General features: G+C 38.7%; 1 protein-coding gene across 4 annotated transcripts in view; it reads right to left on the reverse strand.

Moving 5' to 3' along the window:
* The window catches only part of RBMS2 (RNA binding motif single stranded interacting protein 2), a 192,540-nt gene extending 176,408 nt beyond the window's left edge, over nt 1-16,132 (reverse strand). For 3 of the 4 annotated variants that reach the window (XM_068265172.1, XM_068265168.1, XM_068265171.1), the window contains exon 1: nt 6,054-6,165. In XM_068265172.1, the coding sequence (XP_068121273.1) occupies nt 6,054-6,119 (66 nt within the window). In that variant the 5' untranslated portion in view covers nt 6,120-6,165. Of the gene's footprint in view, nt 1-6,053; nt 6,166-16,069 lie in introns of those variants that run through there. The other variant, XM_068265173.1, reaches the window with a different exon arrangement.
* Between the last annotated feature and the right edge of the window lie 6,191 nt (nt 16,133-22,323).

Consider the following 22,323-nt stretch of genomic DNA (forward strand, 5'->3'; position numbering starts at 1 on the left):
ATCTAAAAATGGGTTCTAACTCAAGCTCCATCCACAATTAAAAAAAATGCTTTGGCTGCAGTTTTAATGAGAGAAAGGCACTAGCAAGGTCAAATGAATTAAAACAGTCCTTTCAGCTTCTAACCAGTTTGACCAACAAGAATGCCTAATCAGCAGAGAGTGACCAGACTGCCTGATTAGCAGAAAATGACCAGACTACCAGATCATCAGAGAGTGACCAGACTGCCCACAATACACAGAGAGTTACCAGATTGCCCAAGTTACACAGAGAGTGACCAAGACTGCCCAGGATACAGAAAGAGAGAGAGAGTGACCAGACTGCCCACAATACACAGAGAGTGACCAGACTGCCCAAGTTACAGAGAGAGTGACCAGACTGCCTAATACAAAGACAGTGACCAGACTGCCCAAGTTACACAGAGAGAGAGTGACCAGACTGCCCAAGTAACACAGAGAGAGAGAGTGACCAGACTGCCCAAGTAACACAGAGAGTGACCAGACTGCCCAAGTTACAGAGAGTGACCTGAGTGCACATGATACAAAGAGTGACCAGACTGCCTAACCAGCAGAAAATGGCCGGACTACATGATCATCAGAGAGTGACCAGACTGCCCAGGATATACAGAGTGACCAAACTGCCCAGAATACAAATAGAGTGGCCAGATTGCCCAGGTTACACAGAGAGTGACTGGACTGCCCAAGTTACACAGAGAGTGACTGGACTGCCCAAGTTACACAGAGAGTGACCAGACTGCCTGAGATACAAAGTGAGTGACCAGATTGCCCAAGATACAGAGTGACCCGACTGCCTGAGATACAGAGAGAGTGACAAGATTGCCCAAGTTACAGAGAGAGTGACCAGACTGCCCAAGTTACAGAGAGAGCAACCATACTGCCCAAGATACAGAGAGAGTGACCAGACTGCCCAAGTTACATAGAGAGTAACCAGGCTACCTAAGCTACAGAGAGAGTGACCAAAAAGCTGAAGTTACAAAGAGAGTGATTGTGCTGCTCCAAGTGGATGTGGTGCTCCTGTTCAGTGTGGTCTTTGTGCCATTCATTGATCTCTGGTCACGTGACAACACTTCACAATGCTATGGCTCTCTGCCCTACCCCTACCCTGACTGGCTGGTGAATGTCCTCAGGTGACTACTTACAACTTCATTGAGTAGACTGCTCTACAAACCAGTAGACAGTCACAGGAGATTCCTGGTTAAAAAAAAATGTGTGCGCATTGTGTATTGACCCAGTCATATGAGAATTCCATTCCCTGGACCGACCAACTCATTCTGCATATCTCAAGATACCACTGATAACTGCAAAGTGGATGATCAGTGGAAACACAATCTTTTATGAACACTAATTAAATCCAAATAAAACATACCTAATTTTGTTCTGTTCTTGACTATGGATAAAATGTGAAGTCGGGTACATCTGACTTCATAAATGTGTGCTAAAAGTAGCCTAGCAATAACCACTGACACTTGCAAATTTACCAGAACCCACTTTCATCTTGCAAGCGAAACAACCTAGTGCACACCATATACTAGTTAATTGCTGTAATATGGCAGCTTGAACATAAAGGTAATTACAGTGCCTGAATCCATTATTTATTTAAGTAATTAAGCATACAAAACCCAGAGTGAAAGATCTGGGCTTTCTAACATGTCACTTGTTGTGTTTCCATAGCTGATCATTCTAGCCACAATGTTTTTAGCTATTCCAGACCTAAGATCATTGATACATTGTTTCCATTGATGCTGTTTAATTAGAATCATGTCTGGTCACCAGCTTCTAGCAGAGGGTTAAAGCAAATTATTTAGTTGCTTTCAATTTCAAGTATTGTGCCCATTTAAAAAAAAATAATAATAAGTTGGCAAAAGCTAAGACAATCCAGGAATATGTTTTCAGTTGAGTTGTGCAAAAATTCATTGATTCTGGGATGTCGTCTCTTGTCATATGACTGTTTTCTTTGCAGTTCCCACGCTGTTAATTATAAAAGGTGATGCCAAGAATTGGGAAAATCCTTCAAACCTCAGATCCAAGCCCATTCAAAATACAAGGCTACTTTCTGAAGTGGTTATTCAACGCATTGAGCAGGTATGGACTGGGTTATCAGTCATGTCACAGATCACACTGTAATGTCCCACAAGGTGTCATTCTGTTTGGCATTACCTGTCTGTCTCACGCAACTTTTCTCTGCAGCTTCAAACCCCCCCCGAAAAAAATCTCTGGTGCTTTATAGAGATATTATGCAGGAGAACAGAGGTGCCAAAAGGATAAAAGGAAGCTAAATGAGCTTAAAAACCAAATTCTTGGTAAATAGAGGAGGTAGTGGTGGACTTACCGCCTCCAAGTAGACACACAACGACTGTAGTAAAGACAGTCAATATATTTTATTTATGAACTCCAAATATGCAATGCGTTTCGCAGGTTTGATCCCGCTTCATCAGGCAATAATAACAGAGCAATAGCATATGTGGTCAGTAGAAGAGCCAGGCACCTCTTCTACTGAACACATATGCTATTGCTGCGTTGTTATTGCCTGATGAAGCGGGATCAAACCTGCGAAACGCGTTGCATAAATAAAATATATTGACTGTCTTTACTACAGTCGTTGTGTGTCTACTTGGAGGCGGTAAGTCCACCACTACCTCCTCTATTTACCAAGAATTTTTTTTTTAAGCTCATTTAGCTTCCTTTTATCCTTTTGGCGCCTCTGTTCTCCTGCATAATATTGAGTCCACCCTGGGTGGAGGGTTGAACCACCTTTTTTCTCATCTACAGAGAGCGACTTCTTATTCCTGAGTGGGGTCAGGAAAATCTCCCCACCTGCCTTTACAGTGGTTGCCTAATGGTAACCCTGGTTTGTGAGTATTAATATTTACTCTATCTAATAACCATTTACCAGTACATATTACACTATTGGGGCTCTTGGTGTTCCTTGTTTTTATAGAGATATAGAGAACAATGAACATGCCTCAATACTAACTGACTCTTTAGTAAAGTTCTTGGTGTAATGTCCCTGCAATGCTCTAGCTTCAAGATTTGGAGGGAGCCAATTAAACTCTGAGTATGTTTTTGGATTCTGGGAGGGAACTTTAGCATTTGTATTCTTCTCTTTTCAGGTACTCTTTATGTAGGTTGAGGCAAAAATGTCTGGTTGCGTAGCAGACAGTAGTGAAGTGGATCACATGCCCAACCTTTGTAGATAATTATACATTCATATGTAGGGTGCTGAAATCGTAACTGTGAATAACACCACACATGAATCCAAAAATATATTGTGGAGCAACACATCAACTTATCCAAGTTGATAGCAGTTTTTATTGTGACCTTATAATGGAACAAAACCACCAACAAGTGGGATTTGTCAGTGTAAAGACCCACTTTGATGTTCTGTCTGATTCTTTGGACCAGATCTTAACCCCTACACAAAACTCTGACTGAATAGAACAATAGAGGACCAGCTGCCACATAACTATGAGTGGAGCAGGAATATTAAGTAAAAAGACTTTACCAAGGACAGTGCTGTCTAAATTTGTGGACATTCTCCTGGGAGTCTAAGTCTGGCGGGAGGGGAACAGCAAAGTCCTAGCTTTGGGGAGGCAGAAAGAAGGAGGTGGCCATGGCAGAAGTAGTGAGAGGAAGAAAAGTGACGCAGCAAACAGACTGGCCACAGAGTGAGCTCTCGAGGGCCGGATGCGTGCCGCCATTTGGACAACTCTGATCTAGTAGAATGGCTAAGGCTGACTTGTGAATAAACTAACCAGTACTGTTGATAGATGCAATGATAACACCAGCAGGAAATCATTGGGGCACCTTCTATGTAAAATGATTGGGGTGTAATATGTGTTGGGGAGAAAGGTATAAGATAAGTGTTCCAAGTAGGCACATCACCAATCACCCCCAGCATTCTACAAAGAAGGTAGTAGTGACATCATGGGACACCTATACTTATGCTGTATTTCATCCAGGACTAATATGAGTGATTGGTTGTCTTGGGAGATGATGTTTTAGCATATGTGCATAACTTTGGTAAGTACTTCAGTTGGGTATGCTTTTGCATGTACTAGTGGTTGATAAAACCTTAATTTTACAAAAAGAGGAAGGCATAGGGCATTCATCTAGTATGGATGAAGGAATGGGAACTGGGATTTGATTGGTTGTTAAGATCAAAGCAACTTCTACTGCTCTCTATGCTGTATATATATATTGTGCATGCACTCCCATCCTTGTGTCCCTCTTGTTTACTGGTCTGTGTTTTAGCATAGGATGCATTAAGCAAAAGTAAATATCATTAGCCAACAAAATATACAAATATACTGCCAATATCATTGTGCAAACATGAACCTTTTGTGGGTTTTATGTTTGAACTTGAAATGGGGATCTACAACTCCTGAAACATGAATTAGTGGTATGGAACCAGTGTAAACATCCTGTGGTTAAGCAGGAGAAAAGAAGGGATTGATGATAGTAAATCACATTGTCCAAAATGTAAAATAACCTGATCTTGCTTGGTATGTAGATGCGTGCTTGGAACATAAGTAGAACTTTGCAAGGAGTAGCAAATTCGGTATGTTACTATGATTTAACCCAATCATCTCTGGTATTATAAGTTAAAGCAATTTTTACCCCTCAGGCTCTGACTTCTGCTTTTCAATCTAATAAAACAATTTTTAAAGCCACAACTTTTATCCTGCATTACAATCTGATTACTGCGAGACTTGGAAAAATTAAGGGCACGGCCATTTTATATATTTATATGATTTTTAGGGTGACCTATTAAGAGGGCTTTTTGAACATTGTGGGATATGGATAAGGGTGGTAGATAACCTCAGAACATTATTATTATTATTACTTTATTGTACATTTATATAGCACTCGATAATCAAAGTATTTAAAAAAACAAAAAAACATTCCACTGCATATTACTAAAAACTGCACATTTCCATCATCTCCTTATTACATCCTAGGGATAAGTCAAGGTTCTCCTAAAAATGCAAATTTCCACTGACCAAAGTAGAAAACGAAATTGAGCTAATCAAACCATCAGCTACCAATCTGTTTTCTTGCAGCTGGTTAATTAACCTGCAGCTAGAGGCTTTGATTGGTTTATTTTTTTTTTCTGCTCATCCTCTGTACTACATACAGATAGACTGCTTAGCAGCCAGTGTGACACAACAGTTGTGGTGGATGATGACACCTGAGAAGATTTATAGTGAACACTGAGAGCTTATCTTATTGTAATTGTGGCATTTTTCTTTCTTCGCCCTTCATCCTCCTGTTTGTTTTGGTACAGTGTTTGTGTACCACTTAAACTTGTTACTATGTCTTTAGCTTTGTGCTGTGTTATCACTGAGTCTGTCTGCATACCACAGTGTGCTCTTCTGTATTTTTTTTTCTCTTTTCCATGAGTGTTTCTTTGGACGGCTTTTTATATTTCCTGTCAGTTCTTCCTCAGTCGCCTCTTTCATAGTTTATTTGCTTTACTTTGGCTGTCTGTTGTCTATGCTGTGCTGTCTCCTGTGCATTCTCTATGCTTTCCCTGTCTGCTTGCCTCTGGGTGCGCCTCTCTCTCTCTCTCTCTCTTTTTCTGTCTCTCCCTGTGAATGCCCTTCCTCTGCGCCTCTCTCAATGTTACTTCCAAATCATCCAGCAACAGAAACAACACAGCTCACACAGCACAAACTGCACAATCCACACTACACTTTGAAAAAGGATTACAGTCTTTATAGCTGACAACGTAATGCCACATTGTTCTCCTATTCAAAAAGACAAACCACAACCGAAAGACAAATTATATAAACAATAGTATCCACTTCCTGATTAGCTGCTGCATACATATATAAAGCTATCACACAGACCTATAGGCCTCCACTGACAGGAGTGTAGACATGCCAACGCTGCCTTCCTCCCTTCTACAAGGGTAAACTGATTCTCAGACAAATCATTTGTGTACCATTACATGGGGGCTAGTGCAGGCCTTCTCCCCAAAGTGTGAGTTTGGAGGCAGCAAGGGGACACACGTCATGTACCGTAAGCAAGGTTACCTTTTTATGGCTCCTGGTGTAGCTGAAAGAGGCGATCCCTGCCCTTGGAGGGACAGACAGCAGCATTTTTCCTTTAAGGTACAGGGAGATGGGACACAGGAGACTGGCAGATCTGTCCAGCCCTCTTACGTCACACAACCTATAGTACAGACCTGCAGGGTCCTAGTGCCCTCTGTGGGTAAAGCAAGGGAGTGAGGGGAGGGGAGGTTTAACTACTTCTGTGCCAAAAATAGTGACAACTTCTCTTGAAAGTTTCACTCCATCGAAATAAATAGATGAAATGCCACAAAACCTTTAGGAAATAAAAACCAACACATTTCTGTTTTCAAGTTTACTCTTGTCTTCTGATTTATTTTAGTTAAAACAAGCATGGGGTACATAATAATACAGAAAATAGTATACGCAAAATATATGCACTGGAATATAGCACAGAATTGGCAGACATAGTAATTACAGTGACAAGTGTAGCATGAGAAACGAAATGTATAGCAAACTCTAAGATACAAAAAGAAGAAAACTCTATCCTTGCGAGCTTAAAAGAAAAAAAAAAAGAAAAAAAAAAAAATATATATATATATATATATATATATATATATATATATATATATATATATATATATATATAATACCCAAGATACAAAAAGGTGAGGGAGCCCTGCCCTGCGCAGAAAGCCTTAATGGATTAGGCAGAATTCACAGATGTGCAAACACAATTGAAAGTTTTAAATAAGTGATAGGTCAGAAATAATTTACGTCTCAATATATAAATTATAACCGGAATCAAAGGAAATGTTTATTTAATGTATTTTACGGCTATGCGTTCCATTATACTGGATCTCCATGAAGAAGATAAGTTTGGGTTTTAATTTTTATTCCTCAGTTCCGGAAACCATGCTGAAATTACTTTGTTGTAAACTTTTTTTTTTTATTATTATTATTTTGTCGAAGATGCAATACGGTACCATTTACTTTTAGGTAATATGGTTGTTTTTGAAATACGAACCAAGTTGTAAAACAATAACTTAGTTTTAATCTATGTAAAAACAAATGTACAGTTTCCCAAACATTCTTACCCCTGTTCTTCCATCCTGGTAAATGGAGCATATTTAAAGGGAACCTGAAGTGAGTAAAATTATTTAAAATAAACACATGAGGTAACTTAAAATGAACATTACATAGTTACCTTGCCATCAGTTCCTCTCAGAAGTTCATCATTTTCTTCTGACAATGATCCCTCAGTTGCTATCAGTTAATGTCAGTTACAGCTGAGAGGACAACTGATGTGCCAGGTAATGTCCATGTTTCCCTATGGCTGAAGTGGACGATGTTAATTTAAGTGTGCTGACCAGAAAGCTGTTATGGGGTAATAGCCATTTTCAAAATGGAGGATGAAGAATTCCGTTGTCCACAGTGGACAAACAGGATGCAGGACAGGAGAAAGAGATTGAGTAGACTACACTGGAGGTAAGTATGACTTCTGTATGTTTATTTTTACTTCTAATTTTCAGTATAGGTTTTCTTTAAGGGAAAATCAAGTTCCCTATACAGTACTTTTTTATTTTAATGTTCTGGTTCAGTCAGCTTTACATTTTACAATTCTGTCAGTTTCTTAGCTGGACTCACAATCTCTCTGTTTAGGGGTGCATACAATTTGGGTGCCAAGAATCAACCATACAATGCTAATTTTAGTGTCACTTTTGTCCTTTCTTCCACTTTGGTTACATGTAACCTTTAGTTGTTTTATTGTATCTCCCAGTAGTTCTCTCTCCCTTTTGTGTCCTGGTAACCATTTTTTAATTTTATCACTGTCATTACCAATTCTATAATTTATATTTTGTATCATTCTTTGTATTTTGTCACTAATTCTGTATCTTGTATATTGGTGTACACCATTGTCTGTATTATTATGTACCCCATGTTTGTTTCTTACTTTGTACAGCGCCACGGAATATGTTGGCGCTTTATAAATCAATAATAATATGGGAATCTACTGTAGCTGTAACATACTGCATCCACTATGCCTACAGTAAATAGCACTATCACCTATCAAAGTGACAAATGTAATGCAGCCACCAATGTGTGTATGCACCAATCAGAATTATATAAAAAGAGAGAAGTTACATTCAGGAAATGCATGAAAACTGTTTGAGAAGTGAATAAAATATTTAGTTGTATATGTAGAAGGAACTTTAGGTCATTGCTTCTCCAAATTGCTGAAATGTGTGAAAATACTAGCATAGGCAAGATATTTATTTGCTGTAGTTTGTATTTTGCCTGTTACAGTGTTGTATTTTTCATAAGATCTGAAAGTGCAAAGGTATGTATGTGATAGATTTTTATAGCTCACTGCAGGTCTCCTGTTTTATCAACAGGTGTGTTTTACACATGCACTAAAGTGTAATTTTGCTATATTTTTATATTATTTAGTTGATTCATTTTAGGATCACAGCCCAAGCAAAGCAGAATTTACATTTTGGTAATGTTTTATTATGTCGGGGGTGTATTATATAATTTATAATTATAATGGAGTTAGTTTTGTGTTTGGAGTGTTTACATATTTGTGTTTACACTGGAGTACATATAAAGAAGACCAGTAAAACCTAAAACTGTATCAAAAGGCATGACATTTACCTTTTAGAGTCCAATATAATTCTAAATCTAGTTGATTTTATAAAAATAGAAACAAAAGGTGTATAACCTACTTGAACATCGTTTTACTATCTTGAGCCTACTGTACTGACTCCAGCGTTTTCTTTACCAGTTCGCATTCAGTCGTTTTTCACTTTATGCATCCGAGCTATGTTCACCTCCCATTCATTAGCCTATAACTTTATTACTACTTATCACAATGAACTGATCTATATCTTGTTTTTTCCGCCACCAATTAGGCTTTCTTTGGGGGGTACATTTTACTAAGGGCCACTTTACTGTAAATGCATTTTAAAAGGAAGAATAAGAAAAAAACGGAAAAAAATCATTATTTCTCACTTTTCGGCAATTATAGTTTTAAAATAATACATGCCTCCATAATTAAAACCCACGTATTGTATATGCCCATTTGTCCCGGTTATTACACCGTTTAAATTATGTCCCTATCATAATGTATGGCGACAATATTTTATTTGGAAATAAAAATGCATTTTTTCCGTTTTGCATTCATCACTATTTACAAGCGTATAATAAAAAAAAAAAAATAGAAATATTTCATCTTTACATAGATATTTAAAAAGTTTAGAACCTTAGGTAAATATTTGTGTTTTTTTTTTTTTTATTGTAATGTTTTTTTTGTTTTTTTTTTTTTGATTAAACATTTTATGTGGGTATTTTTGGGAGGGTGGGATTGAAATTGTATTATTTTTTTTTTTTGTAAATATGTTTATTTTTATTTAACATTTAGTGACGTCACTCTAAGCGTAACACGTACACTTAGAGCGACGTAGGGGAACATAGGAAGCAGAAAAAGCAAAGCTTCCGAGAGAAGCTGTCGCTTTTTCTGCAGGGGAGAGGAATCCGTGATCGGGCACCGTTGCCCGATTCACTGATTCGCTGGCTAACAAACCGCGGGCCAGGAGCGTGCGTGCACGCACGCGGGAACGCGCAGGAGCGCACATGGCTTCTTGGACGTGAGTTTCACGTCCAGGAATGTCAAATAGTTAAAAATTCACTAGAATATTTGTAGACTTTACTTTTTTTTTTCTCTTTATTGAATGCTGTAAATATTGGAGGAGACAGATAAGCATCCACCATAACATCAAAGAATGCATCAAAACAACTAAAAAGTTAGTATTTTTACTTAAATTTTAACTTCTCAATTACCTTGAAAAAAATGTTACAGTGGTCTAAATATGTAGGGTATTGGTGGTATTTTCGATTAATCCAATGGCAAAAGAGAAAAGCGGAGCAAAAAGCAAATATGTAGAATATAATTTTTACTCTTTTCGTTTTATAAAGTGTTGAAAGTGTATATGAAGGCGAGAAGACGGATACAGATTTCAGCATTAAAAATTTTGGCAAACGATAGTCGGTTTCTAACAAGTAAAATTATAGTGACTTGTCCAGAGATTTATTTTGAAAATTATTTTATTTTTGATTAGTATTTGCAGTTATATTCTCCAAAAGTTTGTTTTCTGCTTTGCTGTATTAATCTGCGCTAGTTCTCTTTTGATTTGAACTTTTAATAATGTTTTGAACAATTGCCCTCCGATGCTAATATTGAATATCTTGATAACCTTGCTGTTATACTGTGAAGGTGAGAATCCAAGCTGGGTGTTGGATATATGGTCTTTACAAAGTTTAGGACTGGTCCATTTTACAGTGGGTGGGGTTCAATATACTTTTTGTTTGGGATTTTGTGGTGTGTTGCTCTTAAAATCTTAGCAGTAGGTTTTGTTTAGGTCTTCCTCATCCCTAAGTGTAAGGAGGCTGAGAGCTAAGGATTGCATCTTCCATTATAGTGTTCTTAATTTAACTGCTAGCTTTATCAGTGTTTCTCAAACCTGTCCTTGTGGGACCCAAACACTGCATGTTTTACAGGCAACCTCACCTATGCACAGGTGGTGTAATTAGTGTCTCAGCTAGTGGATTCCATGTAGCTAAGACACGAAATACCCCACCTGTGCATAGGTAACTTTGCCTGCACCTTTGGGGAGTCACGAGGATAGGTTTGAGAACCACTGATCTATATTGTTGTTTTTTAAAGATATTTTTTCATAACTTATGTGTGTGTATTTTTCTTTACTAAAAAGTTTTGTGAGGCAGGGATTATCCCTTCTTGCTGCATCAAACAATCCAGCTCCCTGTAGTGAACGATAATGTAACACTTGCATCTGAAATTCTGCCTTTTTTCTATAAATCCATTACATGTTTTAAAAGTATTATGTATAATGATTTTGTAAGTAGTAGCTATTACAGGCACTTTTGGTTTACTTTGGGCTTTGATGCAAAGTATGGGAGGGATGAGTATAGACACAATGGGGGACCTGATTGGGCCTGATTTGCTATGAGATCACCAGAGATAGTCAAGCACTTTGTGGGAAGATCATAAGTGATCCAAAAACCTTAGATGGCATTCACTGCAAATGATCTGCTATTAAAACGTAATATATCTATATATTACTGTACATTGGTATGTAGTCCCAGCCTCCCAGTGATGTGATGTTTAGCCTAGGTTATGATGTCATGAAGCCATCTCCCCAGAGCACTCTGGGAGATCAATGGGATCTTCACACTTCATGGAGGGGAACATCCCACAGTGATTTTTACAAAAAAAAAAAAGAAAAAACCCTCACGCTTGATATCAATGATGAAATTGTAATCACATCACTACTACTTCACTAATCTCTCAGCAGTCCTTTCTATCTGTTATGACCTAGGAAAGGGAGGCTAACCAAAACTATCTAATAGACAATTATTAAATGATCCAGTCACGGCTTGCTAGAGCACGTATAATATCCCAATTTGGACATGCCTAAGTAAATCCACTCTTGTGGGTCTGAACTGATTGACCAGCAGCACGCTCTGACCTTTCAGGAATTAAAAATGAAGTCAGTCAGCGCCCGGATGTTGCAACAATAGCCCAGTTTTCAATCACTTCTAGAATCTACTATATGTTCAAAGTTATTTCATTTTAAGATGCATTGTTAGTAACGTGACCTCGGTAAATGCCGGGCTGCTTTCACTTATGTGACTTTCATTCTATTTTAAGTCTGCTTTAAACCATATGTATTTCCTCAAACAGAAAACAGAACAAGTATCGGACTATTTTGATCATATAAATAAGCCGTGGCACTACCATGTGATGTGTATGTTAAACATCAGAATGCCACTGAGGGAAGAATAGGTGGAGCTAAATAGTCGGGCTGAACGAAAGGCTCATACACACACTCAACAAAAGTCTTTTAAATGCACAATTATCAAACAACTTGAAGAAGTTGGACAACTTTTGTCAAGTAAAAGACGCGCAAACAACAAGGTGTTATCACTAATAAGAGGCAACCAATGACTGATAAGACGCAGCTCAAGTCAATCCTTGAGCTGCAGCTTATCAGTCGTTGGTCGCCTCTTATCAGTGATAACGCCTTTTCATTTGCACGTCTTTTACTTGACAAAAGTTGTCCAACTTCTTCAAGTTGTATGAGCCTTTAGGCATGTGCATTTTCTCATCCTATCACTATGTGGCCACCAGATATATTGCTTCCAGTACCACTGCTGTGATATTAGTACTTGTAAAATGACACCATCTCATACCAAAATGAGCTGAAAAGTCCTCACCTTATACGCGAACATCGCCACAATAATATTGGGACTTTTAACATGTATAACTGTTTTCAGTAATTAATTTATTTTCTATGCATTTTAAAGGGAAAAACATGAAAAAATACACTATTTCTCCAATTTCATCCCCTATAGTTTTAATATAAACACTGCTACTGTACATTAAACTCACACATTTTATCTGCCTATTTGTCCTGGTTATTACAAGATTTGAATTATGTCCCTAGTACAAAGTATGGTGACAATCTATTATTTGGAAATACAGGTGTACTTTGTCTATGTTGTGTTTTTTGTTTCACTGTTCTCACATGCACACACGCGTGGGAACGTGCACAGCGGCAGCAGCGCTGCTTAACTTATAAAAACGTCCTGGAGCCGTTAAGAGGCTCCAGCAGGGCGTTTTAATACGCCTGCTTGTCTTTAAGTGGTTACATGGGAAATACGTACTGGCTGTGGTTAACCTTATAATGAACCTCATTTTTGTAAATATCAACATAGCAACATTTATATAATAAAAGGTGGTGTTCCCAAAAGTTCTGAAATTACTCTAACTTTTTGCTGCCTTTTAAATGGGCCCATAAATGTACAAGATTCAGTAGTAATTTGCACCCAGCCAGGGGAATACATGAAATGCAAATAAAAATGGCTGCTTTTACGATGCAAACGAGATGCATTTCTTTTGCATTCCCTCTGACATCCGTACAGTCACAAAACACTTGAAACCCAGCATAAAAGGAAATGCTGCATTAAAAAGTAAATTGCAAAACAAAGCTTAATTAAAGCAATTACAATTGTAAGTTTACTCCACTCCATAATGTGCTATTCAGAATTCTAATCTCTTTACCGGATTCTTCCACATTGCCTCAGAAATGTATGTAAGAAGTTCATTGCAAATGCCTGTGTACTGAAGTGACAGGGATGAAGTGGGCACAATGCCTCAGACCAGTTCATTAAAGAGGCACTCTAGTGACATATATAGAATGCAGTCAATTATTCAGGATACCCACTTTTACATTCATTATCCTGGTTTCTCCATCAGAAACACTTTCTATTTGTATATATTGATGGATATTGAATGTAGTCCTGCCCTCCCAGTGATGCTTAGCCTAGGCTGATTAGCTATGCAGAACTATTCAAATGGAGTGGGATCCCTTGCTGGTGACATGGTGGGTTGGACACATGGAATACCCTAAGTCTTGTACACACGTACAAAGCTTAAAGAGGAATTGTAACCAAGGATTGAACTCTATCCTAATCAGTAGCTTGATTCCCCCTTTCCCACAAGAAATCTTTACCTTTTCGTGAATTTTGTGGTGAAACCCCTCCTACAGTGTGATATCAGAAAATGTTCTGAAAGTCTCCTGTCAGTGAGCTTTGTTGCATTCTGGGAAATAACCACTGTTTAGAGCTGCCAAGCAACCAGTATCTCCCTCTGTGCATATGTATATCTATATTAAAAAAAAAAAACTTTTAGCCTATCGCAATATTAGTGAGAGATTATAAATGAATATAAATAACTATTTCAGGCAGCAAGATAAAACGGCCTGGTTTATAAAATGTTTTGCACTGTACATACACATGTATATCTCATAATGTAAGAAGTTTTGAATCAGGATGATACCATTTATTGGCTAACTTAGAGATGGATAAACAGTGAGCTTTCGACTTATAAAAAGCCTTCGTCGGACTGGTTCCTGACCAAAACCATAATCATAATGTCACCGGTCACCTCAGGTACACTTTAATATGATATATTTTATCATATCTGAGAAATCTGAGAGTGAAATCAGGATGAGAAAGCAGTATACACTAGCTTTATGATCACAAAGCAATAGATTCAGCAGTTTACCTTTGATACCGAGAGTGATCTATTAGCACCCTACTTTATAATTTTCAGATTAAAGGGGCACTATGGCGAAAATTTTTAAAATTTAAAATATGTGCAAACATAAACAAATAAGAAGTATGTTTTTTTCCAGAGTAAAATGAGCTATAAATTACTTTTCTCCTATGCTGCTGTCACTTACAGTAGGTAGTAGAAATCTGACAAAAGTGACAGGTTTTGGACTAGTCTCTTCATGGGGGGATTCTCAGGGATTTATTCATTTTCAGAAGCACTTAGTGAATGGCAGTTGCTCTGTCCAACTGCCAAAACACTGTGTAGCGAGCAGGGAAGCTGGCCAGCATCATTGTGTAAATCCTTTTTAGGGAATATCCTTATAAAGAATAAAAACCTTGCTGAGAATCCCCCTATGAAGAGATGGACTAGTCCAAAACCTGTCACTCCTGTCAGATTTCTACTACCTACTGTAAGTGACAGCAACATAGGAGAATTTACGGCTCATTTTACTCTGGAAAAAACATACTTCTTATTTGTCTGTTTGCACATATTTTAAATGTTAAAATTTTTCACCACATTGCCCCTTTAAGAAAACCTTTTCATATGCAGCTTCCTGTCCCCACTAGATTCCTTACTGTACAAAGGCTGGTTTCCCAGTGATTTTGTCTGAGCATCATACAGCGATTGTGGCGTCATGCAGCGGTCCCTCTCTGAGTAGACCTTTAATAATGTTGCTAAGTATAGGGAAGGTCTTTTGCTTATTCAGGTTAGTACTTATGGCCATAAAATGTAGCCAAAGAATCTTTTGGATACAATTAAACAGTTGATGTGGAAAAAGTTAGGTATTCAGGATTTTCACAAAATTAAAGGATGAAACGTAGTGACACTGGTCTCTTATTTAACAGCATCTTGGAAAAAGCTATAAAACTTTAAACACTTTTAGCATCTTGTAAAATCTGAAATGCAGCTATTAAGGCACCAGTAAACATGCTCCAAGCTAGCATATATAAAATAGCTTAGTGTTCATCAATATCACTTCTATAGGTGATAAATATATAGATTCATAAGTTAAGTACAAGGGTCATCCAGAAAGTAGCAGCCATTTGCTTTTATCTGCCATGCAAGGTATTCCTTCAACGTAATTTACCTTACATCTGTCAGGGTAGCCTTTTCTCTCCCTGCACCCCTTGGCATGTGATTTCATAATGATAATAGCGGTTTGTTCAACAGCATTAACATGAAGTGCGCAAGTGTATGCACTCCCAGACTGCCAATTGGCCACTCTGTTAAAAGCTCAGCCAATGAGGTGCTGGTACTTGTCCCACGGGATTGGTCACAAAACGTTCTGCCACATCACTTGTGCTACTCTGCTGGGTGTAATTATCGCACTGCTGTTGTATAGCCACCTTGACTGACCTTTTGACTGATTTGCTCCACGCTTCCGTAAGGATTTCCTGTTGCCAATCTAGAATGTCTGACTACCCCTCATTCTTAGCCTAGTGGGGTTCTGGTGGTACGTCTGCCTTCACGTCTTCAGTTCCTGTGCCTTGCACACTCGAGGACTGGGTGTAACCCCAAGGGCTGAGACAATGCATAAAATCTACTGCATCTGAGCGGGGACATGCTATATAAGATTATTATTATTATTATTATTATCACGACTGAAGACGTGAAGGCAGACGTACCACCAGAACCCCACTAGGCTAAGAATGAGGGGTAGTCAGACATTCTAGATTGGCAACAGGAAGTCCTTACGGAAGCGTGGAGCAAATCCGTCAAAAGGTCAGTCAAGGTGGCTATACAACAGCAGTGCGATAATTACACCCAGCAGAGTAGCACAAGTGATGTGATGAGATTGGGGCATGGGTACTGAATTGAAGGCAGGAGATCTGCCAGGACTTACACTACAGCTGTTCATGGTGCTTGGTCTCTAGTGTCTCCTCACAGATGCTTCCGCACGGTTTCCTGTTGGTCAGTATAAATTGACATCACATGCCAACGGGTCACATGAGCAGAGGTGGAGCTGCCACAGGTAGCCACGGAGGCAGGCTATTCTGAGCAGAGGAGGAGGGAGGAATGCGCGCCAGTCAAACAAATGAGTCATCTCTCTGGCCTTGATTACGACCCTTGCTCTTAAAGCCATGCATCTTTTCTTTTGTGTTAATGGTACCCTATACAGTGTACAGAAGACAGCGCTATATAAACAAAATATATTAGTAATGGTAAGAAAGTTGAAATAAGATAGGCTACAACAAGGTGACTGGACAAACCTTTATTTTTCAGGTTTTGGTACACCTTGCTGTGATAGAATTATGCATGATGACTCGCAGCTACTGCTTGTGTATTCAGCTACAAGAAAATGGCACTCAGCTGTACATTCTTGTAATCTGCTTTTCAGACTGGCAAAAAGATGAGGCAAATGCAGTAATTACAAAGTACGAAAGAAGGGGGACCTCTGGGTTGTTTTCTCCAGGTTTGAGAAAATACCTGATTGTCATTAACACGACGTTTAATACACACATTTGCATATGTGGAAAACCTTTGGATGATGTCACAGTTTCTGTGTATAGCCATTATCCCTAGACTAAAGTGGTATCGGTGTCCATGTGGGACATATACTGTATGAGCTAACATAACACTAGAGTCCATGTCGACCATAGTACAGCATGCAAGCTATACAATACACAGCGTACATTAAAAAAAGGCACCCAGAAATTTGGTCGCCCAGAAAAGCTGATAGTAGAATATTGGTAAATTTATCAATATTCTACTGTTGCAGTGCAAATTATGATAGTAAAGTTAAACATTACCCTAGTCTAACACTGAACCCTCCCACTATTGATGCCTAACCTTAAAGGACATCTGAGGTGAAAATAAACGGATGAAAAAAACAATTTTATCCATCCTCCTTATCCTAAAAATGTCTTTTTTTAGCTATCCCACAGTTTTATTTTATACTAGGCTACCTAAGCCAGTTTAAAAACGGGCTCAAGGTAGTTAATTTACCGCCACCACTCAGAGCGCGCGCACGGCTGCCCTGCTCCCTGGCCCGACCTCCGTCCCAACGGCCGTCTGTACTGCGCACATGCGCAGTACAAAAAAGCTTTAGACGGACAGACAGGGAAAGTGGATGACGCAGGGACAGTTAGGTTTTATTGTATAGGATTTAAATCTAGGACAAATAAAGAAAAAACAGGTTGCGCTGGGGGTATAAAGTGTACACAGTATTCAGTAGTCAAAAGTTTCATCAATAATATATTAATCCTGCTAGTAGCTCAATGCATCAGTCACCACTGTAGGCTCATTCCTATAATATATTAAAAACAATACTAGAGGACTTCCAGTGGATAAGGGATTTATAAAAAGTGCTTTTTATTTCTGACTTTGTATAAAATTAATGGTACAATAAACAATTAATTATAAATGTAAATTGATGATTATGTAGATTATCCAATTACAGACAATGTAGCTCATATAATATGCACATTACGAAATCACAAGCAAACATCCGCTCTATCATGCAAACACAGACCAACCAGTGTGTGCAAAAAGTATGAGAGGATAAAATTGAGGATAAAAATGCAAAACATATGGAAAAAAAAAATGTATGAAAATCGGGATCAACTTGAAGTTCCACCAGAGTGAGATTCTAAAAGTTCCAATGCATAAAAATACAAATATACATGCGTTTGTGTGTGATTTAAATCTAGTTTTTAAGTTGTTACAGTTACATTGTCTCTGCTCTATAATGCCTTCATTGAAGTATGCTAGAGCTCAAATCTACAAATTAAGAAGCCATTTACTGACAGGAAAGTATTTTATGGCTGTAATTACTTATCAGTGAGGGTTATGCTATAGTCTGACCCGGTCCCGACCTGGACAGAAACTGGCACTTGCATACACGATTTTTAGCTCTTCCAGGCAGAGAAAGAAAAAAAGGATCACAGCCTAGTTATTTGTGTGCTTGGCACTGTACATACACGTGTCTATCTCATGTCACATGTCACTTCAGTTGTCCTTTAACCACCCACCCCCTCATGGCTAGCCTTAACCACCCACCCCACACGGCTATCCTCAACCCACCCCCTGCCGCCAGTAAAAAAAAAAAAAGTGCTAAAAAAAAAAAAAAAAGTGCTAAAAAAAAAAAAGTGCTAAAAAAAAAAAAGTGCTAAAAAAAAAACTATTTTTTGGAGGCACCACAGAACGTGCCCATTAAATATCAGGATTGAGTACCAATTTGGGGCTGCCCACAATGTAGAATACTGCTACAAATAGCGTATGCAAGCACCCAAATTTACTGTTTCCCAATACAGAGGAGAAATACGGCTTAATGTTGTAAAAAGTAAGGGAACATTGCTTTTGTTTTAGTCCTTATTTGTTCTTCACACGAATGCCTTGTTTCTAGAATGTTCTTTTCACTTCAGTACCTTCTCATCTGGTTATATATTTTTATATATCATGCATGTTATTTATACTGCGATGTTTGTCTTGTAAACTGAGTCGGCATTTGGAGCTGATCTGTTTTCTTTTTGTGTTATTTTTACCTTGATTGAGTCCAGGGGGCTCCGCCGTGCCAAAACCACACTGCTCCAGCTACACAGACCACAAGTTTAATGCACATTTATGAAAAAGGGGACAACTTGTCGGCCAGCGTTGGGAGGAAACCATGATCATTTTTTAAAAAGTTAGTTCAGTCAATAATTCATAGTAAATTATCTGTTAAATTGCTAGGTCTGACTTTAACTGTTGCCTTAATTTACAGCAACAATAATGGCTAGTCAGACTCTTTGACCAGGGGACATTGACAGACATAGCCAATAACCCTACAGGTCTCCAGTTCAAAGTATTATGTCAAGTCTTCCTGGGGCCGTGTTCTGTAAATGGAGACTTGTGAGGAATGCGACATAGCCAGTCAGGGAAAGATAGGCTAACACACTCCCTGCGTTGTGTTGGAGTGACTGTGTGTGGCAGTGGTGGGGGAAACATTCCTTAACTCTAGCTAGCACAGCTGGGACCCATTCAGAGCCCCCCCCATCCAAACCAGAATTCCTCACATATCTCCCAGTTTGTAGATTTCAGGAGTCTCCAACTCCTTTGAACCTAGGGGCCCAGCAGAGGGATTACATGCTCTTCCTGTAGTCCATACTTTTTCTATTACATACAAAATAGGGCAAGGGTCTCTCTTCAGAATTAGGAAGTCAGAGAAAGTGAATGAAAACCGATACACAAATAAAGATGTTTGAGAGTGTGTGTGCGCACATATATATGTGTGTTTGTGGGTGTTATATTAGTTTTTTATTATTATTTATATAGTGCCAACATCTTCCTCTTCCGTGGCGCTGTAAATAGTACAAAACAAATAGTGGGGAGAATAGATACATGAGACATTCAAAACTTTGTACAATCAGAAAATCCTGCAATAAAAATACATACATAGTTGATGTGTGGTTTGAGACCTCACCAATTCTTCTTCCATGTGCTCATTACAATGATATTATTATTGATTTATAAAGCACCAACATATTCTGTGGCGCTGTACAAAGTAAGAAACAACTATGGGGTACATAATAATACAGACAATGGTATATACCGCATTTAGACACTGATACATAATACAGAATTGGTAGACAAAGAAATTACAGTGACAAAAGTAACGTGATGAGTAAAATGTGTAAACAATTCTAAGACACAGAATTAATCTCAAAGACACAGACGGGTGAGAGAGCCCTGCCCTTGTGAGCTTACAATCTACAGGAAGTGGGGAAGTATACAAAATATGCGTACAATCTTTGTGGGGGCCCGTCATTTTGCCACAGGGTGAGCTGAATGGGGGCTCACCCTGCTGCTGCGCTAATTACTATTCCCCCTTCGAACCGTAGCAACTTGGAGGGAGAAGTAATGTGGGGTCCAGCAGGCGACAGATCCCCGTATACCTGAATGTGGGGCGTGGAATATAGCATTGCTGCTATAGCCGCGCCAAACTCAGGCGCTACACGGCGAGCCCTGCTTCGCAAAAGATACTATTTACTATTTTTTTTTTCCTAATGTTTATACTGATTTTTTTATTTTTATATCTTTATTTTTTGAGGAGGAGGGGGGTTTGTAGTTTGCATACATAAATGTATTCTTCACATATGTTGCAAAATAAACACTGATGGAGATTGCAGTTGGAGAAATATGGCCGATCGTGCATTAATGAAACCCTTGGTGTTTGTAGTACAAGGCTTCATAATCCTGTACATGGATGCAGACCTGTGCTGAAAGTCACCCAGTGATCGGGGAGGAATGGAAATCATGACCTCAGCGATACAAGCCATGTCCGAGGAGGAGGATTGACATTTGAGAGCTCCTGTATACTGAGTTAGCATTTTTTTTGAAGCAAGGCTGCTGGTGGTTGCTTGGGAAATTAGCAGAGCACTTTCTGGGATTCCACCATTAAAGTCTGTGACGCCATTGGATAAATCATATAGAAACGTGAAGCCGGCACCATCCAATCGTATCATGCTCTTTTATTGATAGTACATAGCAGTCACAGAAAACGCAAAAAAGTTTTCTGTGACTGCTATGTACTATCAATAAAAGAGCATGATACGATTAGATGGTGCCGGCTTCACGTTTCTACATTATATATCCGTTTGGTAATCGGATAGCCTGGGCACATCACTCTTGCTGCATTGGACGGTGTGCTGCCTTTCATACACAGCATTGGATAAATCATATATCCCTCAGTGTCATTTTTTTTCAGTATGCTTCTTCCCAGCTCCTTGTAGAATCACTGCGTCAGTTACTATGAAGGTGATCTCCCTGCCAAATGGCCAATCATCAGTATTGAATGGCTTCTTCATAGTCGTAGGGTTGCCACCAGTATGTGGTGATGGCAAGAACAGGAAAATGTCAGTTAAGTGTAATTCAATGAAGATCATGGAGAAGATCATTCCACCGTGTGACATTGGACCGGAGAAACAGAATATGACTTCATACTGAGAAACAACATCAAATAGTTTACTATCCTTCCAAGCCAGGCCAGGAATGTGAGAAATGCACTGGTCTTATCTGTTTGTAGTAGATAACTTCACAACAATCGGGTTAGGCATGCTCCATGCACCCTTTAAAGTCCATTTCATTTAAAGCAGTAGGATCAGCCATACTATGCCAGGGAAAAAAAACACATATATAAGTAGATAAATACTTGACCTACTTACATAACACATGTATTATACTGTCCACGTTTTGATTTCAGTGAATGTTCTATAGTAAATTACGAGAATTCTGTTCCTGGTGGGGGCCATGTCTTTTGCCCACAGTTAAGGCTAACTCGTGATGTCATTTCTGCCCTTTACTTTTTTTCTTGTCTCCTCCAATCGCTGAGTCGCCTCAGCTTTGCTTGTAAACACAAGTGAGTAGGGGATTAGGTTTCAGATAAGAAGCTGGCAGGGAAATAAAGGGAAGAGGAGGCATAGATTATAGATAAAAAGAACCCCCAGCATGCAATTCTTTGGCACGACTACTTAAGGGCCAGTGTTCCTTAAGTATGTGATAACTCCAAATCATAACAGCAGAAAAAGTTTTGAATGCAGGATTAGCATCTTTATCACTTAATACACTCAGACCAGTTGCTGTTGTAATTTGATTTTTATGGTGACGATACCGCTTTAATATATCTGAAAAACAAATGTTTGCTTTCCTAAAACAGAAAGAATTTGCGATAATTCAGGTTGGAGTGAGCTCGAGATGTCTCCCAGGCACCACTACTGAATATATGCAAATTAACCATTGTACCCTTTGAAGCTAAACACACCTCCAGAACCGCTGGAATGCAATGATGTGTCAGCTTGTTAATATGTACAGAGCCATAATAATCCAACATGCATACAGACTGTTTCAGATTGTTTGATCCTCATCAGTGAATGGCATGGATTAATTTGGCTCTATGGAGTAGGGCTTGTAAAGCCCTTTAATATATCTCAATGACATTTTTAGTTATAGTAGCAAAAAATACATGTGCTTCTTTCTGATGTTCAAATGTATAGAAGTTCTGTTTTTAACATTTTATTCAGTACACATAATTGCCCATGGTGTAGCAATGGGGATGCAGAGATTGTGACTGTACCGGGGCCCTTGGATCAGGGACCTTCTTCAACTGCTGTATCAGCTCTT

Source organism: Hyperolius riggenbachi, chromosome 2 (genome assembly GCF_040937935.1).
Source record: "Hyperolius riggenbachi isolate aHypRig1 chromosome 2, aHypRig1.pri, whole genome shotgun sequence".
Lineage (NCBI taxonomy): Eukaryota > Metazoa > Chordata > Amphibia > Anura > Hyperoliidae > Hyperolius > Hyperolius riggenbachi.